At 48.3% G+C, this 15,673-nt stretch overlaps 1 protein-coding gene across 3 annotated transcripts in view; it reads right to left on the reverse strand.

Moving 5' to 3' along the window:
• CEP112 (centrosomal protein 112) overlaps positions 1-15,306 on the reverse strand; it is a 309,494-nt gene extending 294,188 nt beyond the window's left edge. For all 3 annotated transcript variants that reach the window (XM_061145040.1, XM_061145039.1, XM_061145038.1), the window contains exons 1-3: positions 15,174-15,306; positions 3,896-4,009; positions 1,016-1,206 (exon numbers count right to left, since the gene is read on the reverse strand). In XM_061145040.1, the coding sequence (XP_061001023.1) occupies positions 1,016-1,206; positions 3,896-4,001 (297 nt within the window). In that variant the 5' untranslated portion in view covers positions 4,002-4,009; positions 15,174-15,306. The remainder of the gene's footprint in view (positions 1-1,015; positions 1,207-3,895; positions 4,010-15,173) is intronic.
• Positions 15,307-15,673: the final 367 nt, after the last annotated feature.

Consider the following 15,673-nt stretch of genomic DNA (forward strand, 5'->3'; position numbering starts at 1 on the left):
ATTATCTAGCGTGCAGCATGCCTCTTGACTGAACTTTGGTTTAACTGATAAAATAGAGTAAAATCTTAAAATATACTACACAAAAGTTTTGCAGGGTTTTTTATTTTTTAATAAATATATATCTATCAGCAACCACCAACACCTACAGATTTCTCAAGTATCCAAACACCACATAAACCAAGACATATTTCATGGTTATGAGGTCCAAGACTGAATATTCATCAACCAAGCACAATGCCAACTGCCTCTGTAACAAAGCTGATTTTTGATAATGAAATCAAAGTACAGAAAATCACTTCTAAACTCTAACTCATTATTATCATTTTATTAGATCATAAAAAACATTAGAAGTCATTCAACCCCACCTCTCATATACATTAAGTAAAACATATTCATTGTTCAGTGGCTAAGTTGTGTCTGACTTTGAGACGCCAGCACACCAGGCTTCCCTCACCTTCACTATTCTGAAGTTTGCTCAAATTCATGTTAACATCTAGAAAGCTTCAGAAGCTAGAATTTACTGACATCTATACATTATTAGTGTAATCCAGGGAAGATTAATGTAATCCAGTGAAAATCAGTGGGAAATTAAGGCTTGATATTTAAAAATAAATTTTAATTTTTAAAAAATATTGTAGAATACTGGGTGGTGACTAAATCAATTAAGTGTAGTCCCCTTAGAGCCCAATCTCTAATTTCCATTCGAGGTGGAAAAAAACTGAATCACGGAGCAAAAAAATTGTTTTAACTAACGCCTATCTAGGACTTGTAACTTAATAAATGACCCTAGGGTGCTGTGTGAACAGGCCCTCGAGCGCCCCCGACTGAGCAAAGGCAGTAAGGCGCTTGGCGCACACACATCCACCATGTAGGAAGGCAGGGCTCTCGAGCGCCCCCGACTGAGCAAAGGCAGTAAGGCGCTTGGCGCACACACATCCACCATGTAGGAAGGCAGGGCTCTCGAGCACCCCCGCCTGGGCATGGGCAGTAAGGCGCTTGGCGCGCATACACCTACCATGTAGGAAGGCAGGGCTCTGAGGGTCCCTGGCTCGGGGCGCTGCGTGAACGGGCCCTCCAGCACCCCCCGCCGGAGCATGTGCAGCAGGAGCTTGGCGTACAAGTTGCGGTTCTTCCTGCCCGGGATGCCGGTGCCGGTACCTGAAGGCTCACACAGCTTTCTGATCCAGAGTGCGCACCGCTGCCGTTCTAGACACACACAGGGGCTGTTAGGCTGCATTTCTCAGAAAACACAACATTCCCTTACAGACCCATAAAACATCTGCTCTCGTCCAGCACAGGGGCTAGCAGATCTTTTCTGTAAAGCGCCAGACAGCAAACATTTCGGTTTTGCAGGCCCAAGTGATCTTCCACACAACGTCTCAAGGTTGCAAGGAATCGCCCGCACCGTGCATCCACGGGGGGTCATAGCTGTTTTCTAATCAATCTTCACAGAAAAGGCCGCAGGCGGTATGTGGACAAGGGCTGCAGTCTGCCACCCCTGGGCTAGACTCCAGCAGTCGATTAGAGTTCCAGGATTACCATCAGATAAATCTCTGAGACAAAAGTGTTGCCAAAAATCATCTCTAAAATAATTTTAGTTGTGTTGAAAAATCTTTCTATAATTTTAATTATAAAACCACGAGAGAGAAAATGCAAACTTACTTAAGCATTTTAAACTCAATCTAAAATTGAATCTCAAGTGTTTTATTTATTAAAGCTGATAATTTTCAAGGATTTGTCAATGATTTATTTAGGGTTCTCTTTTAACCTCTCTAAAAATATTTGAGGATTACTGTATTTAAATATAATTTTGAAAAATAATTATCCTTTTAAAAACTACCTTAAAAATGTACCAAGGTTTAATCCACATATAATGGCCTATTGACTGCCTCATCTCACCATGACACAGAATTGTTTTCAGGGCTCACCAAGTCTATTTCAACATTAATCTTTTCTGTCTAACTCAATTTAAGGATTATATATCTAACACAAATCATAAATCTGCTTTAATCTCTTAGTCTCTAAAGGTCATATTCATTTATTGTTGTACCTACAAAAATCCCTGGGGTTGATTTACCACTTTGCTCAGGCTGGATTTATCACTCCAGGTATAAGAGTAGTCTCTAAAGAACTTTGTATTTTTAGTTTTGAAAATTATATAATCACAAAACAAACAAACTTCTTGAAATACTGGATGTGAAACTGGCCCAGTCATGTACGACTCTTTGCAACCCCATGGCCTATATAGTCCGTGGAATTCTCCAGGCCAGAATACTGGAGTGGGTAGCCTTTCCCTTCTCCAGGGGATTTTCCCAACCCAGGAATTGAAACGGGGTCTCCTACATTGCAGGTGGATTCTTTACCTGCCAAGCTACCAGGGAGGCCCCAATATCAGGTGTACTTTGTGCAAAAAGAAAACAGTAAGTAAAACTGATCAACTTAAGTAAACGGTTTTTCAAACTGTGTATTTCTATATGTCCTGGAGCAAACTGAAATCTATTAACATATAATATACAAATGAACAGAGCTTAGTACAGCCATTTGGCTAATGAAAAAAAACTCATTACTTAAAATAATGGGGGGAAACGAAGTAGAATTTAGCTATAATGAGATTGAAGTTATATGAATGGTCAGGTCTTGACTGGGATGTGAGTTTCTGAGCTTTCATTATGAATTAATGGCATAAAAAAGCACCAGGGATGTACCAATTTCCACAATGAGTCACAAACCAAAGATTACAGTTAATCCCATTCTGGATACCCCAAATCCCTTTTTAAAAGATGAAATATGAACATAGTTTGACTTGAAGTACATTTATAATGAGAGATTTTAATATACATTTATCCTAATCAGCAGATCTAACACAAGAAGGAAAAAACACAGTGAATATCAGAAGAGAGCACAGTGTAGAAACACCGTTAAATCCTAGTTCAACCAACTGTGACTGAGCCACGGGACAGGAAGTACTCATTGTAAGGATGGCAGAGGGAGAAAAAAGAGGTTACCATCCAACAAGGCAAGAGAAGAGGCCAGAGGAAGACCGTGAAGGGAAGACCGAGCCAAACCCCTGGACTCGGCGGGCTGCAGGCCCTGCCTGTACGGTGGATGACCACAGGATTGGGACTCATACACTACACCCCCTCTTCCCTGGGGTAACGGTCTACATTGACTTGGCTCCTCCTCCTGAATGTGAAGTTCACTAGGGGTCTCAGAGTTAGAGGGAACTTGGACAAAACTTGGGGAAATGCCAGTTTCTTGTCCCCACTCCTAACCCTCCACTCAAAAGCTCCCAAAACAGACTTACTTTTACAGCCAGCCTTACGGCTGCCCTAACTTAGAAAAGCTTCCAAGCTCCTCATAGTCTCTTTACCTGCTCTTTGATAAACCTTACATTATCTGAAAATCTCTGAGTTGAGACAAAAACTCTCAAAGGGTAACAGGTTAGGCACTGCAAACAAGAGAGCAACAAAAACTCATTCACACTTGATTTTTATTCAGTCAACCAACAAGCAGGGAAGATTAACAGACTATTTCCTGCTTTAATGAACAAGGGTCAGAGACAGGTGTACAGTAAGCTCCTGAAAGGAACCATTTCCATGGGAGGAGGGAAAAGTCTAAAGAAAGAACTGTTTCAGCTAACTTGAAAGATTCATGCAGTTTAAGCTCCTGACATGGACATGTAACATGTAAGACCTTGCCATGGCTTAGGAAGACATCATCATTGCTGAATTTCCATGTTCCCTCGAACAGCTCAGAGTAAACAATCTTTTTATAAGATGAAAATTGTTACTAAACAAATTCAGTTTTCTCTCCATATTGGAAGTTCATTGGTTTGGCTAAATAATACAAAGAAAAAAATTAATGATAAAAACCTAATTTTCAAACATAATCTTACCTGACCTGTGGGGTAATTTTAGAACAAAAGGCTTCATATCTACCACAAAGTGATCAAATTCCGCATCCAGCTTCTCCCATTTTTCTTCTTCACTTCCCATTTCCATAATTCAGCCTGTAAAATATTTAAAATTAAAATAATAATGTCTGTATGCTGAAAACTACATAACTGTTGGAAGAGATCAAATAAAATTCATTAGTATTGAACACCCCCAAATTGATCTACAGATTTAATGCAGTTCCACTAAAATTCCCAGCAGTATTCCTTACAGATGTACACAAGCTGACTTGAAAATTGACATGGAAAGTTAAAGGAATTAGAACAGCAGAAATAATTCTGAAAAAGAAGAACAAGTTTGGAAAACTCACTTTACCTGATTTTAAGAAACACTATAAAGCAATAGTGTTTATAAGAAACACTATAAACACTACAAACCTAGACAGCTTACTAAAAAGCAGAGACATTACTTTGCCAACAAAGGTCCATCTAGTCAAAGCTATGGTTTTTCCAGTAGTCATGTATGGATGTGAGAGTTGGACTATAAAGAAAGTTGAGCGCTGAAGAACTAAGGCTTTTTGAACTGTGGTGTTGGAGAAGACTCTTGAGAGTCCCTTGGACAGCAAGGAGATCCAACCAGTCCATCCTAAAGGAAATCAGTCTTGAATATTCATTGGAAGGACTGATGCTGAAGCTGAAACTCCAATACTTTGGCCACCTGATATGAAAAGCTGACTCACTGGAAAAGACGTTGATGCTGGGAAAGACTGAGGGTGGGAGGAGAAGGGGACGACAGAGGGTGAGATGGTTGGATGGCATCACCAACTCAGTGCACATGAGTTTGAGCAAACTCCAGGAGTTGGTGATGGACAGGGAGACCTGGCGTGCTGCAGTCTATGGGTCACAAAGAGTCAGACACGACTGAGTGACTGAACTGAACTGAAAATTAACTCAAATTATAGACCTAAGTGTAAAATGTAAAACAAGAAAACATAGGAAAAAAAATCTTCATGACTTGAAGTTAGTCAAGGGTTTCTCAGATACAACATTAAAAGCACTACCCATAAAAGAAAAAGTTGATATATTGGACTTTATCAAAATAAAACACTTCTGTTCTGCAAAGAACTCTGTCAAGGAGCTGAAAAGATAAGTTACAGACTGGGAAGAAACACTGCATATATCTCAGAAAGGAACCTATATCAAGAATACATAAAGAACTTTAAAAACTAAACCACAAGTAAACAAACAACCCAATAAAGGTAATCAGCAAAAAACATTAGTTCCTTCACAAAAGAAGATGTACAGCTGACATGTAAGCAGGTGAAGACGCCTTACATCACTAATCAGCAGACAGATGCCAATGAGAACCACACTGAGATATCACTACCCACCTACGAGGACAGCGAAACTGAGAAACGCAACCACCACCACACCTGCTAAGGGCACACGGCCACAGGAAGACTCACGTACTGCTGGTAAGAACACAAAATGGTGCAACCACTCTGGAAAACAGCCATTTCTTAGCCAGTTAAGCACACACTTGGCATAGGACTCAAAAATCCTAGTCTTAGGCATTTATCCAAATGAAACAAAACCTATATTCACATGGAAACCTGAAGGTACTGTTTATACCAGCTTTTTTCTTCTGTAACCATTGGTTAACTTCTGTAATCAGTTCCAAACACTGGACTCCAACTAAGTGTCCCTCCCCTGGGAAATGGATAAACCAACAGTGGTTCATCCACACAAAGAAAAACAAGGAAAGAAGTGCTGATACGCCCGACAACATGGGTGACCTGCACATGCGTCAGCCTAAGTGAAAGAAGCCCATCTCAAAGGCCACATACGGCATGACCACATCCCTTGTGTGAAACCCCAGAAAAGGCAGGAACTACCGGCACCCAGAGAAAGTGCAGGCATGCGGCTCCCTCAGGGGGTTAGCGATAGGACGGGGCGGGGGAGGAGATCACACAGGTCCTGGGGCTGTCCCACACGCCGTCTGTGTGGGCTGTAAGCACCTACTCCATGTATGTGCAAAAATTAACCAAACTGTATACCAGAAAAGTGGGTTTTAATGTCGATAAATGTACAACGTTTAATTCCCGTCAAAAAACTTAAAATACCGGTCCTCAGGTTTCTTCCTAATCAACAGGAAAAACACTGATTATAAAGGGGTGAACCCCCAAAATCAGAAACATAGGTTTTGACAAGACTCCTTAAGTTAAAATCTACTCAAGAGTCCACATGTTCCTCTAAGTTCTGAAATGCCTGGGTACTGTCTCTATGTGATACATGGTCCCCATGTGTCATTTATTCAAATCTGCAAATCACAGTTGGAGAAAAGCCCTGCTGGGCCTCTCTGCCCCCCGCTCTCCCACTAACCTGCCCCGGCGCCTCCAGGGCAGGGTCGGCACCGCTCACAGGGGCTCCGCACGCAGCCGGTCCGGCCGGAGGGGCCAGGCTCCCACGCGCGGCTCTTCCGGCCGCCCTCCCGCCCTGACCGAGGCCCCGCGGGAGAAAGCCCGCTCGGGTCCCTCACCACTCCTCCTCCAGGGCCGCGCCGAAGCGGGGCCAGGCCGCTCAGGCCGCTGCGGCCTCCGCGCACTTCCCACTTCAGGGCCTTCCTCCTGCGGCAGAGGAAGAGTCGGGGCGACGCCCAGATGCTCTCTCCGCAGCTCCCAGCTCAGATGCGGCCCGCTGCGCGTCTGGGCGGCGCCCCGACTGGCGCCCACCGCCTCCCCTGCCGACGACCTCCTCGCTGTGTCACCCCAACATGAAGAACAAACACCCAGAAACACCTCCAAACTCACCCGTGCCCCCTCAGTCAGAGGACGCCCTCCCGCTTCCCCGCTCAGTCCTGGGCCCGGAGCTCAGCCCCTCACCTCCGCCTCCAGGGTGCGGGCGGCCGCCGAGCCCAGACCGTCAGGCCGCCCAGTGAGGAGCCTCCCGAGCCTCTCTCTCCCCTCCACACACTCACACACAGGTAGACACACGGACACAGAAACACACACACACAGGGCCTAACCAACCACCCACGGATGACCACTTCTCCACACACTCACACACAGGTAGACACACGGACACAGAAACACACACACACAGGGCCTAACCAACCACCCACGGATGACCACTTCTCCACACACTCACACACAGGTAGACACACGGACACAGAAACACACACACACAGGGCCTAACCAACCACCCACGGATGACCACTTCTCCACACACTCACACACACGAACATATAGACGCACACACACAGACACACTCACACACAGACACACGGACACACACAGGGCCTAACCAACCACCCACGGATGACCACTCCTCCACACACTCACACACACGAACATATAGACGCACACACACAGACACACTCACACACAGACACACGGACACACACAGGGCCTAACCAACCACCCACGGATGACCACTCCTCCACACACTCACACACAGGTAGACACACGGACACAGAAACACACACACACAGGGCCTAACCAACCACCCACGGATGACCACTTCTCCACACACTCACACACACGAACATATAGACGCACACACACAGACACACTCACACACAGACACACGGACACACACAGGGCCTAACCAACCACCCACGGATGACCACTTCTCCACACACTCACACACAGGTAGACACACGGACACAGAAACACACACACACAGGGCCTAACCAACCACCCACGGATGACCACTTCTCCACACACTCACACACACGAACATATAGACGCACACACACAGACACACTCACACACAGACACACGGACACACACAGGGCCTAACCAACCACCCACGGATGACCACTTCTCCACACACTCACACACACAAACATATAGACGCACACACACAGACACACTCACACACAGACACACGGACACACACAGGGCCTAACCAACCAACCACGGATGACCACTCCTCCACACACTCACACACATGAACATATAGACGCACACACACAGACACACTCACACACAGACACACGGACACACACAGGGCCTAACCAACCACCCACGGATGACCACTTCTCCACACACTCACACACAGGTAGACACACGGACACAGAAACACACACACACAGGGCCTAACCAACCACCCACGGATGACCACTTCTCCACACACTCACACACACGAACATATAGACGCACACACACAGACACACTCACACACAGACACACGGACACACACAGGGCCTAACCAACCACCCACGGATGACCACTTCTCCACACACTCACACACAGGTAGACACACGGACACAGAAACACACACACACAGGGCCTAACCAACCACCCACGGATGACCACTTCTCCACACACTCACACACACGAACATATAGACGCACACACACAGACACACTCACACACAGACACACGGACACACACAGGGCCTAACCAACCACCCACGGATGACCACTTCTCCACACACTCACACACACAAACATATAGACGCACACACACAGACACACTCACACACAGACACACGGACACACACAGGGCCTAACCAACCAACCACGGATGACCACTTCTCCACACACTCACACACATGAACATATAGACGCACACACACAGACACACTCACACACAGACACACGGACACACACAGGGCCTAACCAACCACCCACGGATGACCACTTCTCCACACACTCACACACACGAACATATAGACGCACACACACAGACACACTCACACACAGACACACGGACACACACAGGGCCTAACCAACCAACCACGGATGACCACTCCTCCACACACTCACACACTCACACACACACAGGGCCTAACTAACCAACCCACATTTGACCACTCTCCACACACACACACACACACACACACACACACACACACACAGACATACACACAGGGCCTAACCAACCACCCCATGGATGACCACTCCTCCCCCCCAACACACACAGGGCCTAACTAACCAACCCACATTTGACCACTCTCCACACACACACACACACACACAGACATACACACAGGGCCTAACCAACCAACCACGGATGACCACTCCTCCACACACTCACACACATGAACATATAGACGCACACACACAGACACACTCACACACAGACACACGGACACACACAGGGCCTAACCAACCACCCACGGATGACCACTTCTCCACACACTCACACACACGAACATATAGACGCACACACACAGACACACTCACACACAGACACACGGACACACACAGGGCCTAACCAACCAACCACGGATGACCACTCCTCCACACACTCACACACATGAACATATAGACGCACACACACAGACACACTCACACACAGACACACGGACACACACAGGGCCTAACCAACCACCCACGGATGACCACTTCTCCACACACTCACACACACGAACATATAGACGCACACACACAGACACACTCACACACAGACACACGGACACACACAGGGCCTAACCAACCAACCACGGATGACCACTCCTCCACACACTCACACACTCACACACACACAGGGCCTAACTAACCAACCCACATTTGACCACTCTCCACACACACACACACACACACACACACAGACATACACACAGGGCCTAACCAACCACCCCATGGATGACCACTCCTCCCCCCCCACACACACAGGGCCTAACTAACCAACCCACATTTGACCACTCTCCACACACACACACACACACACACAGACATACACACAGGGCCTAACCAACCACCCCATGGATGACCACTCCTCCCCCTCCACACACACAGGGCCTAACTAACCAACCCACATATGACCACTCTCCACACACACACACACACACATACACACCAGACATACACACAGGGCCTAACCAACCACCCCACAGATGACCATTCCTATACACACACACACACACAGACACGGACACACACAGACACACACACACACTGGGCCTAACCAACCACCCCACGGATGACCACTCCTTCACATACACACACAGACACACTCACACAGGCACACGGACACACACAGACACACAGACACAGACAGACACAGACACATGGACACAGATACACACACACACATAGGGCCTAACCAACCACCCCACGGATGAACACTCTTACACACACACACACACACACACACACACACACACACAGGGCCTAACTGCCCCACAGATGACTACTCCTCACACTCAAACACACAGGGCCTAACCAACCACCCCACGGATGACCACTCCTTCACATACACACACACACACACGGCCAAACTAACCAACCCACAGATGACTTCTCCACACACACACACACACACACACACACACAGCCTAACTAACCAACACACAGATGACCACTTCTCCACACACACAGACACACACACACCCTAACCAACCAACCCATGGATGACCACTTCACACACACACACACACACACACACACACACACACACACACACACACAGCCTAACTAACCAACCCACGGATGAACACTCCCCCCACCCCCCACACACATATACACACACAGGGGCTACCTAAGCAACCCATGGATAACCACTTCTACACACACACACGTACACACACACACTGGGCCTAACTAACCAACCCACAGATGACCACTTCTACACACACACGGCATAACTAACCAACCCACGGATGACCACTTCTCCACACACACAGCCTAACTAACCAACCCATGGTTGACCACTTCTACACACACACACACATCTAACTAAGCAACCCATGGATGACCACCTCACACACACACACACCCCTACACACACACAGCCTAACTAACCAAGCCACGGATGACCACTTCTCACACACACACACACACGGCCTAACCAACCCACAGATGACCACTTCTCCACACACACACACACACACAGGGCCTAACTAACCAACCCACAGATGACTACTTCTCCACACACACACACACACACACGGCCTAACTAACTGCCCCATGGATAACCACTCCCCCCACCTCACACACACACACATACACACACAGGGCCTACCTAACCAACCCATGGATGACCAGTCTCTACACACACACAGACACACACACTCAGCCTAACAGCCCCACCAATGACCACTCCCTACACATACATACAAACACACAGGGACCACTAACCGCCCCACGGATGACCACTTCTACACACACACACACACACACACACACACACACACACACACTCAGCCTAACAGACCACTCCCTACACATACATACAAACACACAGGGACCACTAACCGCCCCACGGATGACCACTCTATACACACACACACACACACACACACACACACACACACATACACTCTGCCTCACTAACCGCCCCACGAATGACCATGCACCATCAGAACTCCCCGCTGGCCTGCACACGCTCAGGCCTGCTCTCCTTAGAGCACCACTCATCCTCACGCAGCTCAAGCACCCTTCTGAGACTTGCCCCGCGTCGCCCAGACTCTTCGCTCCATCTGAGTGTGCACGGCTCACAGCTGTGCGGCAGCATTTATCGTGCTTTCACTCTTCACACAACTGCATACTGTTTACACGTCTTCCACCATCTGTGAGATGCTTCCAGCAGGCAGGGACCGTGTCTGACACATCTCAGCAGGTACCTCGTACATCACATGCACGTGACAAAAGCTGAAGAACTGACTGGTAAATAAGAGCTCCCTGAAGAAGTGAACAGCCTACTTCCACATGACAAATACAGGCGACCTCAGAGACACAGAAGGCTGTTCCAGACCACAGCAATGAAGCACACGTCACAGTGAAGCGACCCACCTGAACACTGTGCTTTCCCAGTGCATAAAAAAGGACTGGAATGGCTATGGGATTCTTCAGGCAAGAATACTGGAGTAGGCTGCCACTCCCTTCTTCAGGGGATATTCCTGACCCAGGGATGGAACCCAGGTCCCCTGCATGGCAGGTGATACTTTAACATCTGAGTCACTAGGGAAGCCCCCTCATATAAAAGGTATGTTTTCACTATACTGTCGTCTACTGCGTGTTCAATAGCGTCATGCTACAAAAGTACATACCTTAATTTTAAAAAAATTTTATTGCTAAAAAAAAAGAAAAGAAAAGAAAACACTATCCATCATTTGTAATCATTTTGGGGAGGGTTTCAAATGTTGTGGGAATTACCAAAATGTGACCCAGAGACATGAAGCGAGCAGATGCTGTTGGCAAGTGATGGACTTGTTTCAGGCAGAGCTGCCACAAACCTTCAATTGTTAAAAACACAGTATCTATGAAGCATAATAAAGCAAAGCGCAGTAAAACAAGGTGTATCTGTGGTTGGTTTTTGTTTTTTTTTTTTTAAATTCTGTTCCAAGTACCAAATAGTTCTTCTAGAATAGAAATACTATTGCCCTTAATTCTGTTAACCAAAACTGGTCATGGTACCTTCTACATTACAGTAGAAGAAACATGTTTTTGAATTCAAGACTTGGTTAACATAAATTTTGTTTTATTTAATCATGTTTAATGATTAGTTAGGGCTTCCCAGGTGGCACAGTGGTAAAGAATTCAACTGTCAATGCAGGAGACACAGGAGACAGTTCAATCCCTGGGTCGGGAAGATCCCCTGGAGGAGGAAATGGCAACCCACTGCAGTATTCCTGCCTGGGAAATCCCAGGGACAGAGGAGCCTGGTAGGCCACAGTCCATGGGGTCGCAGAGAGTCAGACACAACTTAGTGACTAAATAAAAACAATGATTGGTTAGTTGGCCTGGGGTTATTTGGCTGGTTGGTTTTGTTTTACATTCCTACAATAACTAGCTGCATAATTTACATAACTCCATCAGTGACAGAAAGTACCAACAGAAAGCTGGTAACAAGATACCACTGCCAGATGTTATATTACTATCATTAAGCTGAAAAGCAATTAATCAAATGGATAAACAAACAAATGGAAACACAGAAACCCAGAGTTTTAAGCATAGTTCTGACCTGAAGTGTACTTCCAGGCTTAAATAGTTCATCTTGCCCACATAATCAAACATATGCCTAGGAGAGCCCATCAGTTCAGTTCAGTCGCTCAGTCATGTCTGACTCTGCAACCCCATGGACTGCAGCACACCAGGCCTCCCTGTCCATCACCAACTCCTGGAGTTTACCCAGACTCATGTCCATTGAGTCGGTGATGCCACATCCAACCATCTCATCCTCTGTCGTCCCCTTCTCCTCCTGCCTTCAATCTTCCCCAGCATCAGGGTCTTTAGCTACCGCTAAAACAAAGATCTCTGGAAAAGACCCTGATGCTGGGAGGGACTGGGGGCAGGAGGAGAAGGGGACACAGAGGATGAGATGGCTGGATGACATCACCGACTCGATGGACATGAGTCTGGGTAAACTCCGCGAGTTGGTGATGGACAGGGAGGCCTCGCGTACTGCGATTCACGGGGTTGCAAAGAGTTGGACACGACTGAGCGACTGAACTGAACTGAACTGAAAACAAAGATTCCTTATAATTGCTAGTTCTCATCAATCCTTTGAGATAAGCAGAAGATGTTAATGTTCAGTTTTAGAGGAAACAAAACTCAACAGTAAAATGACTCACTTAGTCATAAAATTAAGCATAAAGTTCAGATTCAAACTCTGAAACCAGCAGCTCTCAGATTCATTATATCTGACCTGTTGGCCATTCAAATATAAATCAGCAATACCTCCAAGAAGTATTTTGGAAAGTAGAAAGGCAATCAAATTGCTATAATAATATGCAATACTGGAGTATACATTTTTTAAAAAGCACAGTAAAGAGGGACTTCCCTGGTGGTCCAGTGGCTAAGAAGCTGAGCTCCCAATGCAGGAGGCCCAGGTTCCATTCCTAGTCTGGGAACTAGATCCCACATGTCTCAACTAAAGATCCCACATGCAGCAACCAAGGACCCAGTGCGGCCAAATAGTTATTTTGTTAAAAAGCACAGTAAAGAATCAGTGTCAATGCTTGGTTAATGCTAAAACTCAGCTTTTCCTTATCCCTTATTTATTCTCCAACAAAATGAAAACAAAATTAAGTTATTGGTTCAAACTGTCAAAGAATTCTTGCTTCAAACCTTTAAGGAATTACCTCTTACAGGTAGGTTATATGTACTTACTCCCAGCTAATCAAAAAGTTTTATTATGTATGACTTATTAGAATTGCAGATTTAAATTATTAGAATTAAAAAAATAAGTAAAGCTATATCTTTTGAGTTAGATTTAAAATACTTAGAGTGTGCCTACCAATCACATAAAAAGCAATAAGCTGGATGACTTGCTTATAGCTCTAGCATATTTAGTTCATGGTCTTTTTTTATACCTGTGTCTCTGCTGACAGCTAGGAAATGGGCTAAGATGTGCTTCTGACGGTGCTCAGCGGTCCTAGACATCAGCAAAGCACGAGGAAGCCTTACACATTCTAGGTCCTGGGGAAACGCGGCCACACCCACAAACGAAGATACCGCTCACAGAGGTCACGCGAAATAAATACACTCTTCCAAGTCACCTAAAATCAATTCTGCTCAATCAAATCATACTTCAAGTGGATGGCGGGTCATTAAACAAAACCTGAAACTCGTATATAGGTGCCTGTTTCACCAGCTCGCACCTCCGGGTGTTTGGACAGTTACCAGGCACTGACCGCACTTCCCACGACGGGTGGCATCGCCCCGGAGACCGGGGACGCCGGGGCCCGCCCCCCGCCGCACCCTAACCCCCACGGGGCGGCTGGAGTCCCCGCGACCGGCTTCTCCACCCGCTTCCACGACGATCAGCCGGCAGGCCGCGCGCAGGGTCCGCAATCGTCCCGGGGACCCTGGAGTCGAGCCCTGTCCGCCCTGAGGGCGGGCGGGTCTCCCAGGGGCCGCCCCCAGAGGGCCCAGGACCCCCGCCCGGCTGCGGAGGAAGTGCTCCGGCCCGGAGAGGAGCCGGGGAGAAGGGAGGGAGGTCAGAGCCGGGGGCGCGCGGGGACCCCGGGAGAGGAGGGAGGTCAGAGCGGGGGGCGCGCAGGGACCCCGGGGAAAGGGAGGGGACCCAGGCCAGACCCCGCGGCCGCGCGCCGACGTCTCCTCATGGGCGCCGTCCCGTCGGGAGCCGGGGCCCCGCGTGCTGACCCGCCCCGCCTGCCCCCAACTTCGTCAGAAGCCCCGGGCCGCGCCGCCCGGACCCCTCTCCGCACGCGGAGCCGCGGCCGCCGCGCCCGGACACCCCAGCGGCGCGCGCCAGGGGCCTGGACGGCGGCCGGCCCGGGGCGACCCCTCCCCGCACAAAATTCCACCGGGAACCCGCGCGTGGGGGCCCGGGAAGGGATTCGGGAAAACCAGAACTGGCGACCCTACGTGCAAGCTTTCCGACTGGCCGCCGCCGCCGCCGCCACAAAACGGTTTCAAACCCTTGCGGGCGTCGAGATCGCCGCCCGCGGTGCAGGCCCGGGTGGGGTCCGCCGGGCGGGGGCGCCCCGTCGCAGGCCACACCCCTTCCCGACGCTGCCATGGCGACGCCCGGGCCTCGGCGGCCCCGCCCGGCAGGCCGGGGGCGGGGACTTCCGCACTAGCGTTTCCCCGCCCCCCTATGCTGGGCGGCGTTGTCATGACGACGTCCGGTCCTCTGCGCAGCTCTAGGCTAGCTTTCCAGCCAGGCGGTAGACCAATCCCAGGCCGACACTCCCAGGATGACCAGACCGCTGTCGGGACACTGCTGCCCTCGGGTATCCCGCTCGGATAGGAGCCTGTCAACACTTTAGGGGCTGTAGAGAAAGAACAGATAAAGAGCAAAGAAAATGGGGTCGCAGGAGGATATTCACAGAGGGGCGTGCCCGTTATTAGGACAGACAACATTG

This window comes from Dama dama, chromosome 5 (genome assembly GCF_033118175.1).
Source record: "Dama dama isolate Ldn47 chromosome 5, ASM3311817v1, whole genome shotgun sequence".
Taxonomy (NCBI): Eukaryota; Metazoa; Chordata; class Mammalia; order Artiodactyla; family Cervidae; genus Dama; species Dama dama.